The sequence below is a fragment of the Falco biarmicus genome, chromosome 7, assembly GCF_023638135.1.
Source record: "Falco biarmicus isolate bFalBia1 chromosome 7, bFalBia1.pri, whole genome shotgun sequence".
NCBI lineage: Eukaryota > Metazoa > Chordata > Aves > Falconiformes > Falconidae > Falco > Falco biarmicus.
Window position 1 is genome coordinate 73,364,420 of NC_079294.1, and position 13,091 is coordinate 73,377,510.

Genomic DNA, 13,091 nt, shown 5'->3' on the forward strand with positions numbered 1-13,091 from the left:
AGCTACATGGGTTTTGTTCACCTCCTGTAATTTGAGCCCAGCCCTGAAAAGGCTACATAAAAACCGATGCTGACAACTACCTGGGGTGATCCAAGTACAGGAAACACTTCTTTTTACAGATTTAGTTTCTGGTAGGAAAAAAAAAAAAAAAGTGTCACAACCCTTAACACTGTCTACTTCAGTACGGAAGGAGACCCACCCTAATTTACCAGGTCTTTGCCAAGCTAAACTCAAAAGTGCTTTTAGTTTCCCCCTCAAGAGATCATCTTTCCATTTCTCTGGTCATTCTTCCCTCTCTTACTTCAGTTCATCCCTGATAACCAAAACAATATACTTATCCAGCTAAGTTATTTCTCAGAGAGACAGGGAGCATTAACACAACCCTGACTGGTAACTTAGGTTAACAAAAATCCCCTGCACAACTGTATCATCTTGGTCATTCAGTCTTCTTGTGACCAAACACATGTATCCTGCTTTTCAGCTGCTTCATCCCATTCCTACTTGGTCTTCAAGATCATCTAGGTTGTCCTGTAAAATATTCCAAGCTTTCCATGATTTCTTACTCTGTTGGTTCAGCAAATTTTATCTACACATTCACCCTCCAAGGTCCTTAGTACAAACATTAACTGCAGAGGTATCCTAAAGCCATCCCTCAAAAGATCTCACAAGCAACCCATCCCCAGTTGCAGTTACCTCCCTTTTACCCGATTCCGCTCCAACCTCAAAATTCAATTTCTTCAGTACAGCCATCCCCCACACAGCACCCTAACAACCATCTCATTGAACATCAATGAGATTAGGATCTACTAATTTCTCTACTCTAAAAATATAAATGAAATACACATTCTTGTGTATAATTACTTGCATTATAAATAATATAAATTTATCAATTAATTTGGCAGAAACTATACCTATTTAATTATACCTTTTTTCCCCGGAAAATTCTTGCTCTGGAACATAACGCTACTGTAGTCAGTCAACAGACCTGAAGTTACAGGGAACACCTGTTAACATCTTTTGAACATCTGGACAAGCATAATGCTTACATGCAGCCCAGCTTCTATTTTGAAGAAAATCCAACCTACCAGGTATTCAAATCTACACACTGCCTTCTTGCAGTTCTGTGATCTAAAAAGCAGTAAACAGATCCCATCCAACAACTTGATTCAATTGCAAGCCTGCAAAAATTGCAAAATTGGCCACGCTAAAGGCAAAGTAACGGTGATCCATTAAAACTCTCCACAAAACATACATCCAGTTCTATTTCTGAAGTGGATTAGCTCACAATTCGCAAAGCCTGTAACCTTACTGTAAGCCACAGAGATCCCACTGTGGTATTTGGCTGAGATAACTGCCTTCATCTTATGCATATTCTATATAAAAATAAACCAGGTAGGATTTCCCTGCTGTACTTTGAACAACTGCAATCATACAGTTACCATGAGTCTAAAATGTAATACTAAAGTCAAGTGCCCCATGATTTTTCTAAAGGTCTTTCCCCTCCATCTTCTCAATCACAGCATCATCCCCCTCTCTTTCCTCTCACTTGCTCCAAATCTCCTCCTTTCCCTGCTGTCCAGACCACATCCACACCTTTCTTCCTTCCTCCAAAACAACAGTGACCCAACAATGTCATTCTCATTTTGGCCCCACCTAGGAAAGTCATTTACCTGCTATATGTCCTATTAATATGGGCTTGACCCAAGGCCATTCAGATATATAAGACCAAGCATTTCCCAAGCCACCAACTGGAACAAACAGGAAACTCAATCGCCTTTTAAACAGCTATGGGAAACATGAAGATGTCAAAGTAATTCACAAACTCATGGTAAGAAATACCAATTAAAGTGAGAAGTATTAAGTATCAACAGAGGATAAATTTTCTTATGGAGCAGAGCCAGCTTAGGCCGTTCCTCCCCTGCTCCAATCCAATCATTCCTGCCTCTTACCATGGCTCACTCATCCTTCAACTTCTGGATAACTGAAACCACCATATTGAAAAATAAGTCTTTTACCTGCTATTTCTTTTCTTCATCAATCCTACTGGACCAACCCTTTCTTCTAAGCAAGGTCACATACCCATTCTATATTAGGTCTGAAAAGGTTTTTGAGTTAAAAGCCCCCTAACTGAGCACTGCACATGCTCTGCTCTATTTCTCAAGTTATGGTCACTTTAGATGTGCATATCACAGTTAGTAATCCAGACTTGGTATCATTTAGCAGAAGAGCTCCTAAAAACATCAACAAAAATCCACCTAGCTTACTTTCCATAGGTCAACGGTCTCCATCTTCTAGCATAAACCCAGGTGCTACAGATAAATCATTTCTACCCTTCATCTTCAGCCAAAGATACTCCTTCCTTTATACATCCGTCTATCCTTTCCAATTATCCTCTTTTTTGGGACAATCTGGTACCAGGCAATAGTCACAGATTATAAGCTTCAGGCCATAATGCAGTGGGGACCTGCCTTGCTACTTCTTGAAGCTCTTTAAAAGGCTAAGTCAAGCCACAGCCTCACATAGAAAATATCAAGACACTCCGTACTTTCTCAAGGAGGCATGGCAAAGAGTTTGTGTCTGAATTCTGGGACTGAGTAAGAAATTGAAAAAAAAAATCCAATATACTAGAGTACAATTTTTTGTTAGCTTTAAGAAATTATGACAATCTACACACACACACAGTTGCTTCTAAACTAATGTTTCAGTACAGTGAAAAAAACAGCAGGTATGGAGGAAGAAACACACACCAGTTTTTGCTTAAATGTGCAAAACTATGATAAATACTGGACAATCAAGTCCCCTGAGATCTGGGGATGCAGCTCATGTCTGAGTTTGCCTACAACTGTTAATACCACCTCTGCATCCTGGCAAATTGTCCTGCAACAGCAGCATGCTCCAGATCAGGCATGGGTACGTGACTACCAGTCATGTACCTTTTTTTTTTTAAAAAAATAAAAAATTAGAAGTACCAGAATATAAATCAACACCTTCTGCTGCGTGGACATAGTGGTTTTGATTGACTGCTGGGGGCACTAAAAGATTTGTGTTGGATACAGGTCTTACATCAATGCCTTTCTCAGGAACAAATTCTACCACTGCCCCAAAAAATGAGTGACCTGGTACAACTCTGGAGATGGAAACCAAAGTATTCAGTTGCTTCTATCACCTAACAAAGTGTTTGTGAAATCAGTCACTTGATCATCTCCAGCCCCTACCAACATCCCTCTTTCTTCTGACTGAAATAAAAATAGCAACCCAAGAAATTATCTTAATTAATGCAGAGTCAAGGATATCCACAGCATCTTCTCAGAATGGGTTTGGATGGTTCACGTTTTGCTATTTCAGGAGCTTATGATGCATACTCCAACAGCCTTACCTACATCCTTCTCACACCGTATTTAATATCAGATTTGCTTATGTTCATTAACACCCTTGATATGCAAAACCTTCAGCTTCTCATGCCTCATTACTGATGGGAGCTACACAGTGTGCTTACCCAAGTGAGACACATGATGTCAAGGCAGTTCACACCTTCTCCCTTGGACTGTTCAGAGAAGCCAAGTACCCATCTACTGCAGGGACTGCTGTGAGACCACCGAACTTCACCTATCCTTTTACCTCTCAGCCCAGTGACACCAAATACCCTGGGTACTACTAGAAGGCAGAAAGATGGTTTCCATTAGCTACTGCTAAATCTGGATGCACACAATTACAAGCATATGGGCACAAACTCTTACTTCCTTTAGAAACATAACAGCTTTGCTGAAACAGATGTTCCAGGAACAGCATGGAGCACCACCAGGCAGTCTGGACGACAGCAGATAGTGGAAACTGACTCCCAGAGCAATGCATGCATGCCATTAAGTATGGGAAGATCAAACAGCAAGGAGATTGTTTTACAAGTTCTAACGTCACCTCTTTTTCCAGTGTTTCAATGCTTTTATTCAGAAAAGCATTGAATAATCTCACATACAAAAATAATCTCACATCTAGCAGACCTAGACTTAAAGCAAGAGGCTTAAACTCTTTTCTTGGTTAAGTTACAGAATATGTTATTTGATTACAAGCTAAAAATACTATCACATTCCTTCTTTCTTTAAGGAGCTCTTGAATTGATAATCCCACAACAAAAATAGGAAATATATTTTTTAATGCAACTGATTAACATTTTAGCTCACTTTGAAGCACTCACTGTATCCCTTTACCTGAAGGTTTTAATTCCAGACTGCTGACATTTTCTAAAAACGCATTATAGTTGAAAAATAAGTTACGGTGTTGACAGAGTGCAATGCTCACTGATCTGCCTCAGGCAATAAACCTGATTATGTGGCCACGCTGATCCCTCCTGGCCTCACCATTTTTCATGACGTAAAAATCATTCAGCCATAATCTTTTTTTTTTTTTTCCTTTTTTTCCTGATAATGAATTTAAGAGAAAGATAACAAAGCATCTAAAAGGGACCACAGTGACCTCAATACTCCTGCAAGCTATTTAACAAGCAAAGGGAGGCTCTGGAGCATACAGGTACTATGACAGCCATGGCAGACACTGACGGTCATCTCAATTTTTTTATGTCAGCACTGAGTCCTTCTTCATGGAGCTCGTGGAGATTGTGCTGGGGGCCTGCCAGCTCTGCTGGCAGCCACACAGATGCGGAAAGCTTTCATGTCATCTAAAAAGATAAGCAGAAAGGATTCCTCCTCCTGTTCAACTTCAGGTTGGCTTATACTTTAACAGGAATAACCATATCTTCCAAAATAAAAAAAAAAAAGCACAAAGCATATGGCCTTGGTACACAATGAAGAACATCTCTCCTTCATCAGTAGAGACCTAAGCTGGCATTTCAAAGGGGATCCAAACCACCTGTCTGCACCTACAAGGGAGGTCCACAAAGGAGGTGCAGACCCAAGCAGGGCAGCACTGGAGCAAGGCAGGAAGCCACTAAAGCAAAGCTCTTGAGCCCTCCTATGGAAACAGCACCGTGCTGTGGTGTAACCCCAGCCAGTAACTAAGTACCACACAGCCGCTCCTCACTCCCCACTCCACACCACCCCGGCTCCCCCCAGAGGGACAGGGAGGAGGGGGGAGGGGCGAATAATAACTGTAACAAAAAGGAGAGAGAAGGGGAGAGGAATAAATTACAGGGGTAAGGGAGAAAAAAAACCAAGTGATGCACAATACAATTGCTCACCACCCACTGACCGATACCCAGCCAGCCCCACGAGCAGCTATCAAGCTATCGTCAGGCCCTGACCAACTCCCCCCAGCTTATATACTGAGCATGACATTCTATGGTATGGCATATCCCTTCGGCTAGTTCAGGTCAGCTGGCCTGGCCGTGTCCCCTTCCAACTTTTTGTGGTGTCCTTAGCCCCCCACACCCCACTGTCTGACTGGTAGGGCCTGAGAACCTGACAAGTCCTTGACTTAGTATAAACATTACACAGCAACAGCTGAGAACACTAGTGTGCTATCAACTTCACACTCTCACCAAATCCAAAACAGCACTGCACCAGCTACCAAACAGAAAATTAACACTACCACAGCTGAAACCAGGTCACACTAACTTGTCCCTCTCCCACCCAAAGGGCAAAAATAGTCCCAAACAGCCTTACACCCCACACACGGCACCGTTCACCTCTCAGCTAGTCCTGTCACAATATACACTTCACCACATTAACAGTAAAAACAGCACCCGATATTCCAAGTATTACACAGAAGATTCTGGCACAAACTCTGGGAAAGGTAAAATTAAATTGTTCTCTAGTCATGCTTAGAGCACAAAAACCTGTTTCAGGTCACACTCCACTGGTCCTCCCCTACAGCACTCTCGCACACCTCATCCAAGTGATCTTTGATTTCCAACACCTTCCTTTGATGCTCAAGGATCTCCCTAGTCTCCTTATTACCCTCTTTTTGCTGGCAAAGGGTAAAAAGAAGGCAAGCCAGCAACACTAAATGCCTCTTCATGCACACACGTCTGGGCTCATGTGCATCCAAAATCCTCCCCACAAGCACTTTTTTAGGCAAAGCAACTCATTTACCACCAAGATGCCTATTTTTTTTCCCTAGAGGACAATCTCTTAAAACTCAGAGAGATTTACCTAATAACATTAAAATGATAACTTACCAGCCTCTCATTGTCTTCTGAGGTTCTCTGATAATGAGCTGCTAAAGCAACATAATCCTGCGCCTGCTTGTTACACTCTAAACACTTAAGTCCATGACGGATTAGTCTCAATGGGTCCATATAGAGGGGCAAGGCTGGCTGAGTGTTGGCAGGAATTCCTACCTCACCTCCTGAAGCAGCACAGGGCTTACGCGAAGGAGAGGGTGAGTGCAAAGTCTGAGGAGCCAGAGAGGCTGAAGAGCTTGTAGGAGATGAAAACATTTGGTCTAAGGAAATTGGTTTCATTAGCAGCTGAGAACACTGCATGATAAATCCTTTGCTCTTATGATCTCTTGCATGTTTAAGCAAGCTACACTTATTAAAAAAAAGTAGCATAGTTGAACACTGAGTGCACATGACTTCAATATGAACGCTTCGTCGACTATAATGTTGAGTCAGGCTTTTCTCTAAGGCAAATGAGTCCCCACATTCCAGGCAACAATACCCAGAGGCAGGTAAATTAATATTGGTGTCACGTGGAGGGCTAAGGTTTGGAGTATATATTGGCACCGGATTGGCACTGTGTAGTACTTTATTAAATGCCTCCACAATGACAGGAGCAGCTTTCTTGACTTGGTGTACCAGCGGCACAGACATCTGCGTCACTTGAGGCTGACTTCGTCTCTGTGCGGATGACTTTGCCGTAACAGAAGCAGCAACACTATGCGGGACTAAGTTGAGATTTGCCAAGTGCACAGCTTTGGGAAGAAGGCTGGAGGTGGTCACGCTGGATGGCTGCACCACAATACCCTGCTGCTGCCTCTTGACACCTACTTTTATGGCACCACTGCCACAGTTTGGCAGGGGAGATAAGGACACGGCACGCGTGCTGTTTGCGGCAATATCTGTTTTCATACCATCTGCATAAGGACTTGTTACGTTTGACAACTGGATAGCCACAGCAGCCCTGGTTTTGGCTGAATTCTTGCTAGCCTCACTTTCCATAACTGCACTAGTATCAGGGGATGGGAAAGATTTTATAAACTCTTCAGCAGATGAGGTTTCCACAGGCGACTCTTCTGAAGATTTGCCCAACTCATCATTTTCCGGCAAAATTCTAGTTACAGTTCTTTTAATTTCACCAGAGGATGTCTTGATAGTCTTTATTCTAACTTTGGGAATAGCTGGCGGAGAGCCAGCTGCCATGGAAGGAGAGCCTTTTCCACTGCTATCACTGCACACGCTCCGAGGACTCTCGGGCTGCTTGCTGGCCTTCCCTACCACCTCTAAGGGGCTTCGGGGACTCTTTGGCGACTTGGGCATTTTTGGACTTCCCTTCATCCCATCTTTAAAAGGAACAGGTTCCTTGGTAAGATTTGGCTGATCGCCTTTTGGAATACATGCAACCTTTTTGGCCTGAAGAGCTACTAACGCTGCCACGCAGGATGACAACTTTGAATGAGTTGGCTTTAACCTCTGGCGAGGTGGTACTGATGAAGAGATGTTCAGCTCGGGCACAGACCCCTTACTTTCTCCTAAATTATTGTGAGGGAGGTCTCCAAACACCAAGCCTTCTCCAAGAAAGCTACTGGTATCTACCAAGTCCTTGCTTGACTCCACAAACCTCTCTGCTGCTTTGTCTTGTTCTCTCCTGCTCATTTCCACCCTATTCTCTGGCTGGCAGTGGATTTCCATCTTTTGTTCCTTTTTACAGTACTGATCAAACATGCTTAATTCGGGCTCTGGTACCTTCCTAAGATGATCTAGTACTGAAGCTCCTGTCGGTATATACATCGAAGGTGGTGGAAAATATGGAGTTTGGGCATGTTTGGGTTTATCACCAATACTGTTCTCTTTGAATGTGTCCTCTGGTTCAGGGCTGGAAATCGGGCTAAACTGACTAAATGTTGGCAAAGGCTCTGATTTGGATTGGTCCAGTTTATCAGAGTAACTTCTTGAGCTGTCGCCATTAATAAAAGTTGACTCAAACTTGCCATAATTATGCACTAAAGCATGAGCTTCCGATGGCAGATCGGACCCACGAAACCCATTATGCAGCAGACCAGTCCCGAGGTGATTCCCCTCTTTTTCTGCTTCAAAGGACTCCTGGCGACTCGTGTTCTTCACTATCACACTCACAACAGGAGCATCAGAGGGAGGCAAAGAGTGGGACAAGGACACATTCTCGTCTATGCAGATTCCCGATGACTTCAGGTGATTCTCATTCTCCTCCCCAGCTGATGGGATGGTCTCCTTGGCATCAAGGCTAGTCGGATCAGGGATGTCAAAAGCAGCCAAGAGGTCATCAAAATCTGGGGTTTTCATGTCCCCCATGATGAAAGCTACAATTAAAAGCAACAAAAAATATTTTATCAGATACAAAGTTTGTCCTTGGGGGAAATGTAAGATTGTTATGCAAACGAGCCATATGTGATAAAAAAACACAACTGCCCAAAATGCTAACGCAGCAGGGTACAAAGACTAGAAACATCTGCAGCAGACACTTCAGCTTCCATTTTAACTACTCCAAGATCAACTGTTTATACACAAAGACATTAGCCCAGGTTTTTCAACACAACAGCGCCATTTCACAGGGCACTGTAGAGAAGGGACCTCTCCTGTCCTAGTTGTGCCTGGGGGGATCAGCAAAAGCTCAGGTCCCATCCTGCTCGAGCTATCAGGGGCAGGTGGCAAGTGACATGACTGCCCTGCAACACAACCCGCACTCTCCAGGTTGTGGGCAGAGCTGTTCCTGGTGCTTCAAGCAACACAGTGGGAGATAGCATCCCCTTCTCCCAGGGTCACACAGAACACAGCTAGTTCAAACGTAACCTTTTAGGCAACACCAAGCGCATGCAGGGGACATTTTCAGCCTGTCAAGTGCATCACTCCAAAACTAGCCATTTTCATGGGCCTCAACAGAAAATATTCAGAAGGGCATTAGTACAAGGTTTTTTTGTTTAGCTGGGGCTTTCTTTAGAGCTAATAGGCAACAATCACTGCCAATTCCTCAATAGATCATCACATCTGAAGAATTCAGTCCTCCTTCAAGGAAAAAAGGCATGAGTAAACAGGTGGCCCAAGAGAAATAGGCCTGAAAAGCAAGATGAGTCCCTGCCCAGAGCAATTTAAATAATAGAAGTCTTTGGTAAATACCTCAATACAGCAGCTCAAAGCACCATAAACCAAGCAGAGTTTATTTGAAAAAGGGGCAATCCTTAATTAGGTAACGATGCGAGGCAAAACTCCCCAAAGACAGAATAAAGGATTGTATCCAAATCATAACAAGAAATAAGTGTTGAAATCCAGCTCTCTCTTTATAAGCCCTCCAGAAGGGAAGTGGGGACTTAGACACTCGCCAGAGACCTGTGACAGCAATAATCAAGCTCCGGTGAGACACATAATGAAAACTGACAGCACAGAATTACTTGAACATTTGTGTTCGCTACTGTCAGAGATACTGGTTTTCCCCTGTTTAATCAAAATATTTTCAAGTTAGCACAATATATAGTCTTCCCAAGTATTTAATAAGCCATTATTTTAATACATGTTCCATTTAAACCACCAGTGTACGTGAACCAACGTACGCTGTATGCAGGGGAGGAAGAAACCCAAAAAGCATCAACTGAACTAGCAGAGCACCAGTTCTTACTGAGCACAAGCACCCACAGGCAAGGTAAGTCCTGCCACATTCATTTGACTTGGGCTGCATCAGCGCTGCCAAAGCCAGTGGCAAGCAAGGGAGACTGGGAGTGTGTCAAGAGCCCAGGAGAAGGGAGAAGAGCTGGGAGCAGAGGTACAGGCAGAGAGGAGGACCCTGGGACAAGGCAGAGGGAGAGAAAGCTGTCTGATACCTTCACAAAAGGCCACTGATTTCAGGCTGCTTTCATTATTTACTTTATTATTTATTGGGTTTAAAAGTTTGTCAAGCACTGCATTAAAACCAAACAATGCTCAACCCTTCCGGCCAGACTGCTGGTAGCGGGAACAATTTACAAAGCTGGGCCAGAAGAAATCACTTCAGTGTGGAACAAGAGGACATACTGGTCTCTGAGATTTAGTTCAGCTGTGCCTACAGACAAGCCCTGGAGGTGTTACTTTGGTTAATCTGCTACAAAACACTCTGCAGAGATTTACTTGGCTGAAGAGTGGCTTGCTGTGGTTTAGCTTAAACTTGTTCTCATTCTTAAATTAAACCACAAATATGAATGTCCACAGAGGGCTGTGCAATCATCTATAATCACATCCCTCAGCAAGGTAGGGCAGCTGTGCATTAAGTCCCTGGATACACTTCACATCACCAGCACCTGACAAGGACTTTTCTCTAGCTGCAGTAACCTGTGATGTTTCAAGAGCGTGGACCTGAAACTTCCCCCTCCTTGGAGTAGGAAGACTTCTGCCAGCTGGGAAAGAGCTAAGCACCATTCTGCTCCCCAAACTTCTGGCACACAAATCCTTCCACAAGGAAGACACTTCACCCATAACCTGAAATGCTCAAGTTTTATATACAGAAAAATGAGCTCACTAACTGCTCTTGACTTCTCCGTTCTCACTCTCAAACATGTATCCACGTCTTTGGATGCGGCAGTGTTTTAAAATACAAGACAAAATCAATCTGAGGTACCTGCAGCATTACAAAATATGTTTTTCTTGGAGGAAACCTTGCATTTTTAGCAGCTTTCCTGTACATCTTTGAGTCCTATAAAAGACTATTTTACGCTCATTCCTATTACAGGAGCGCAAGCCTCTATGCAAGTTTTTTCTCCACAAAATTGCATTTTCAACCTGTCATACATGAAGCTACAATTTCTCAAAATAAAGCAGAACTGGACCCAGATTCTAGAGAAGTCCAAGTAAGTATCTGGCCAACAGAAGTGATTTTTAAATGATACAAATTTAAAATTTTGACTAAACACCGTTCATTTCTGTTCTCAGACAGCAAACAGAAAGAGTGTATTAATGGAAATTATGTCAAAGCCTTTATTTTCAGCTTTCCTCACAAGAGAAGACCTCCATCCTTACTCCATCCGGCTTGTGCAAAGGACTTGACTCAGAGCCCAAGCTCAGAACCCAACTTTCTCTCTCTGCTTGCCTACGAGAACATGGAGGATAAGGTTTGCAAAACAACAGAAGTGAACAAAATGAGCAGAGGAGGACTTACAGAGTAGAATGCATGTGCAAAACCAGCCTCACTATAGTGCCTTCCTCCAGGAGGTGGGGAACCTAGTAGCCTCCAAGCCATCCAAAAAAAACCCTGTGAACTTGCATGAGGCAGTATACGAGACCCCAGGGCCTTCTGCTGTGGCTAAGCTTCAAAACTTTGCAGCAGGGCAGAGGCACCAGCGTCCCACACAACATGCCACACAAACCTTTTGCTAGCGGTGCTATTCCTGGGGACTTTCGGAGATCTGCAGCAGCTCCTCTGCAGCTTTCAAACCAGCGCGTACCATACTGTGCAAGGAGGAGGTTCAAGGTTGTCACCTAATAGAAAAGCACAAAACTGCAATTACACCAAGGTTAGACAGTAAAGGAAAAAAAAGCAATAACAGTAAATACTGATAAATCTGCACAGGAACGCTGAGGTACAGGGGGCAACATGTGCCGAGGAGCGCTCCCGGGGCGGCAGCAGCAGGCACCTGCAGAGGGGCGGCCGCCGGGCAGCGCTGCCCCGCCAGGGAGCGCCGGGCCCCGGCGGGGCCACAGGCGGGACGGAGGGGGTGCCCACCATGGGGCGGCGGCGCGGGGGCCGCCAGGGCCCTGCCGAGGCTGCAGGAGCAGGGAACCCCCGGCGGGCGGGGGGAGTTAAACCGGAGGCTTCAAGCGGCCAGCGGGACCCCGCGTTTCAACACCCGTTAAAGTTTCCGCAGCCCCGTACGGCAACACGCCGCTTCCCGCCCCGGCGGCGCAAGCGGGTCCCAGGGACGCGGGGGGTCACCCGGCCCGTGGCAGGGCCGCCGCCCCCCGCCTCGGCCCACGCCGTCCCCACGCGCGACCCACCCCAGACAAAGGCCCAGGGCCACCCGCCGGCCGCCGCCCCCCCGCTGCCCGGGCCCCGCCGCCCGCCACCGCGCTGACAGCCCAGCCCCGCCGCCCCCGGCCGCACGTGGGCGAGCCCCGCCGAAGTTAGTTTGTGCCGGCGCCGCCTGACCAGGCCGGGCCGGGCCGGGCCGCCGCGGGGGCCGGGCCCGGCGGCCGGAGACAAGCCGGGGGGGAGAGGCCAGGCCCCGGCGGCGGGAGGAAGGCGACGGGAGCCCCGCGGGCCGGAAGAGCCGGTGCGGCGGGCGGGCGGGCGCGCGGGGCTCCAGCTGCCGGCGGCGGGGCCACCCGCCCTGCCCGCGGGGCGGCAGCACCCGCCCAGCCGGCGGGAGGGCGCGGGGAGGGCGGAGGGCGAGCGGGAGGGGCGGGCCTCGGCGCGGCCGGGCCCGACCGAGCGGCACTCACCCACACAGGCGGCTTCTCTGAGGGCCCCACCACCGCCGCTGGGGCCCCGCACAGGCCTCACCCCGCACCGGACACCAACGGCCGCAACATGGCGGCGGCGGGCGGGGCCAGGGGCGGGGCCGGGCCGGGGCACGGCGGGCCGCCCCCATCCCCCGGCGGCGGGCTCACGGCGGCGCCGGGAGCCTCCGCTTCGGCCGGGGCTTCCGCCGCCCCGCAGGGTCCCGGCCTCCCCGCCCTCCCCGCCCTCCCCGCCCCACAGGGCCCCGGCCGCTGAGCCTGGCCAGCGGCCGGCCCAGGCCTGAGTCCCGGTGCCCGCCTCCCGCCGGGGGCGGCTCCTGCCGCCCTGGCAACCCCCGGGCCTGCCCGCGGCCCCGCGCCCTCCGGTGCCGCGCTTGTCCGTCTGTAACGGTCCCACCGAAACCTGCCTTCTGGGCCGGCGCCGCCGCTCGGCGCTTCTCTGTGTCTCTGAGCTCCTTCCCCACCGCGTCCCACCAGCATGTCGATGTGTGCGATGTGACCTGGCACACGGTTAGGCTGGCTG

General features: G+C 47.4%; 1 protein-coding gene across 2 annotated transcripts in view; it reads right to left on the reverse strand.

The window, feature by feature from the left end:
* Window positions 1-11,584, reverse strand: part of ZNF592 (zinc finger protein 592) — a 37,356-nt gene extending 25,772 nt beyond the window's left edge. For both annotated transcript variants that reach the window (XR_008823292.1, XM_056347826.1), the window contains exons 1-2: window positions 11,479-11,584; window positions 6,131-8,451 (exon numbers count right to left, since the gene is read on the reverse strand). Coding sequence is in view for 1 of the 2 variants with exons in the window: in XM_056347826.1 (XP_056203801.1) it covers window positions 6,131-8,443 (2,313 nt within the window). In the remaining variant the exon portion in view is untranslated. The remainder of the gene's footprint in view (window positions 1-6,130; window positions 8,452-11,478) is intronic.
* Window positions 11,585-13,091: the final 1,507 nt, after the last annotated feature.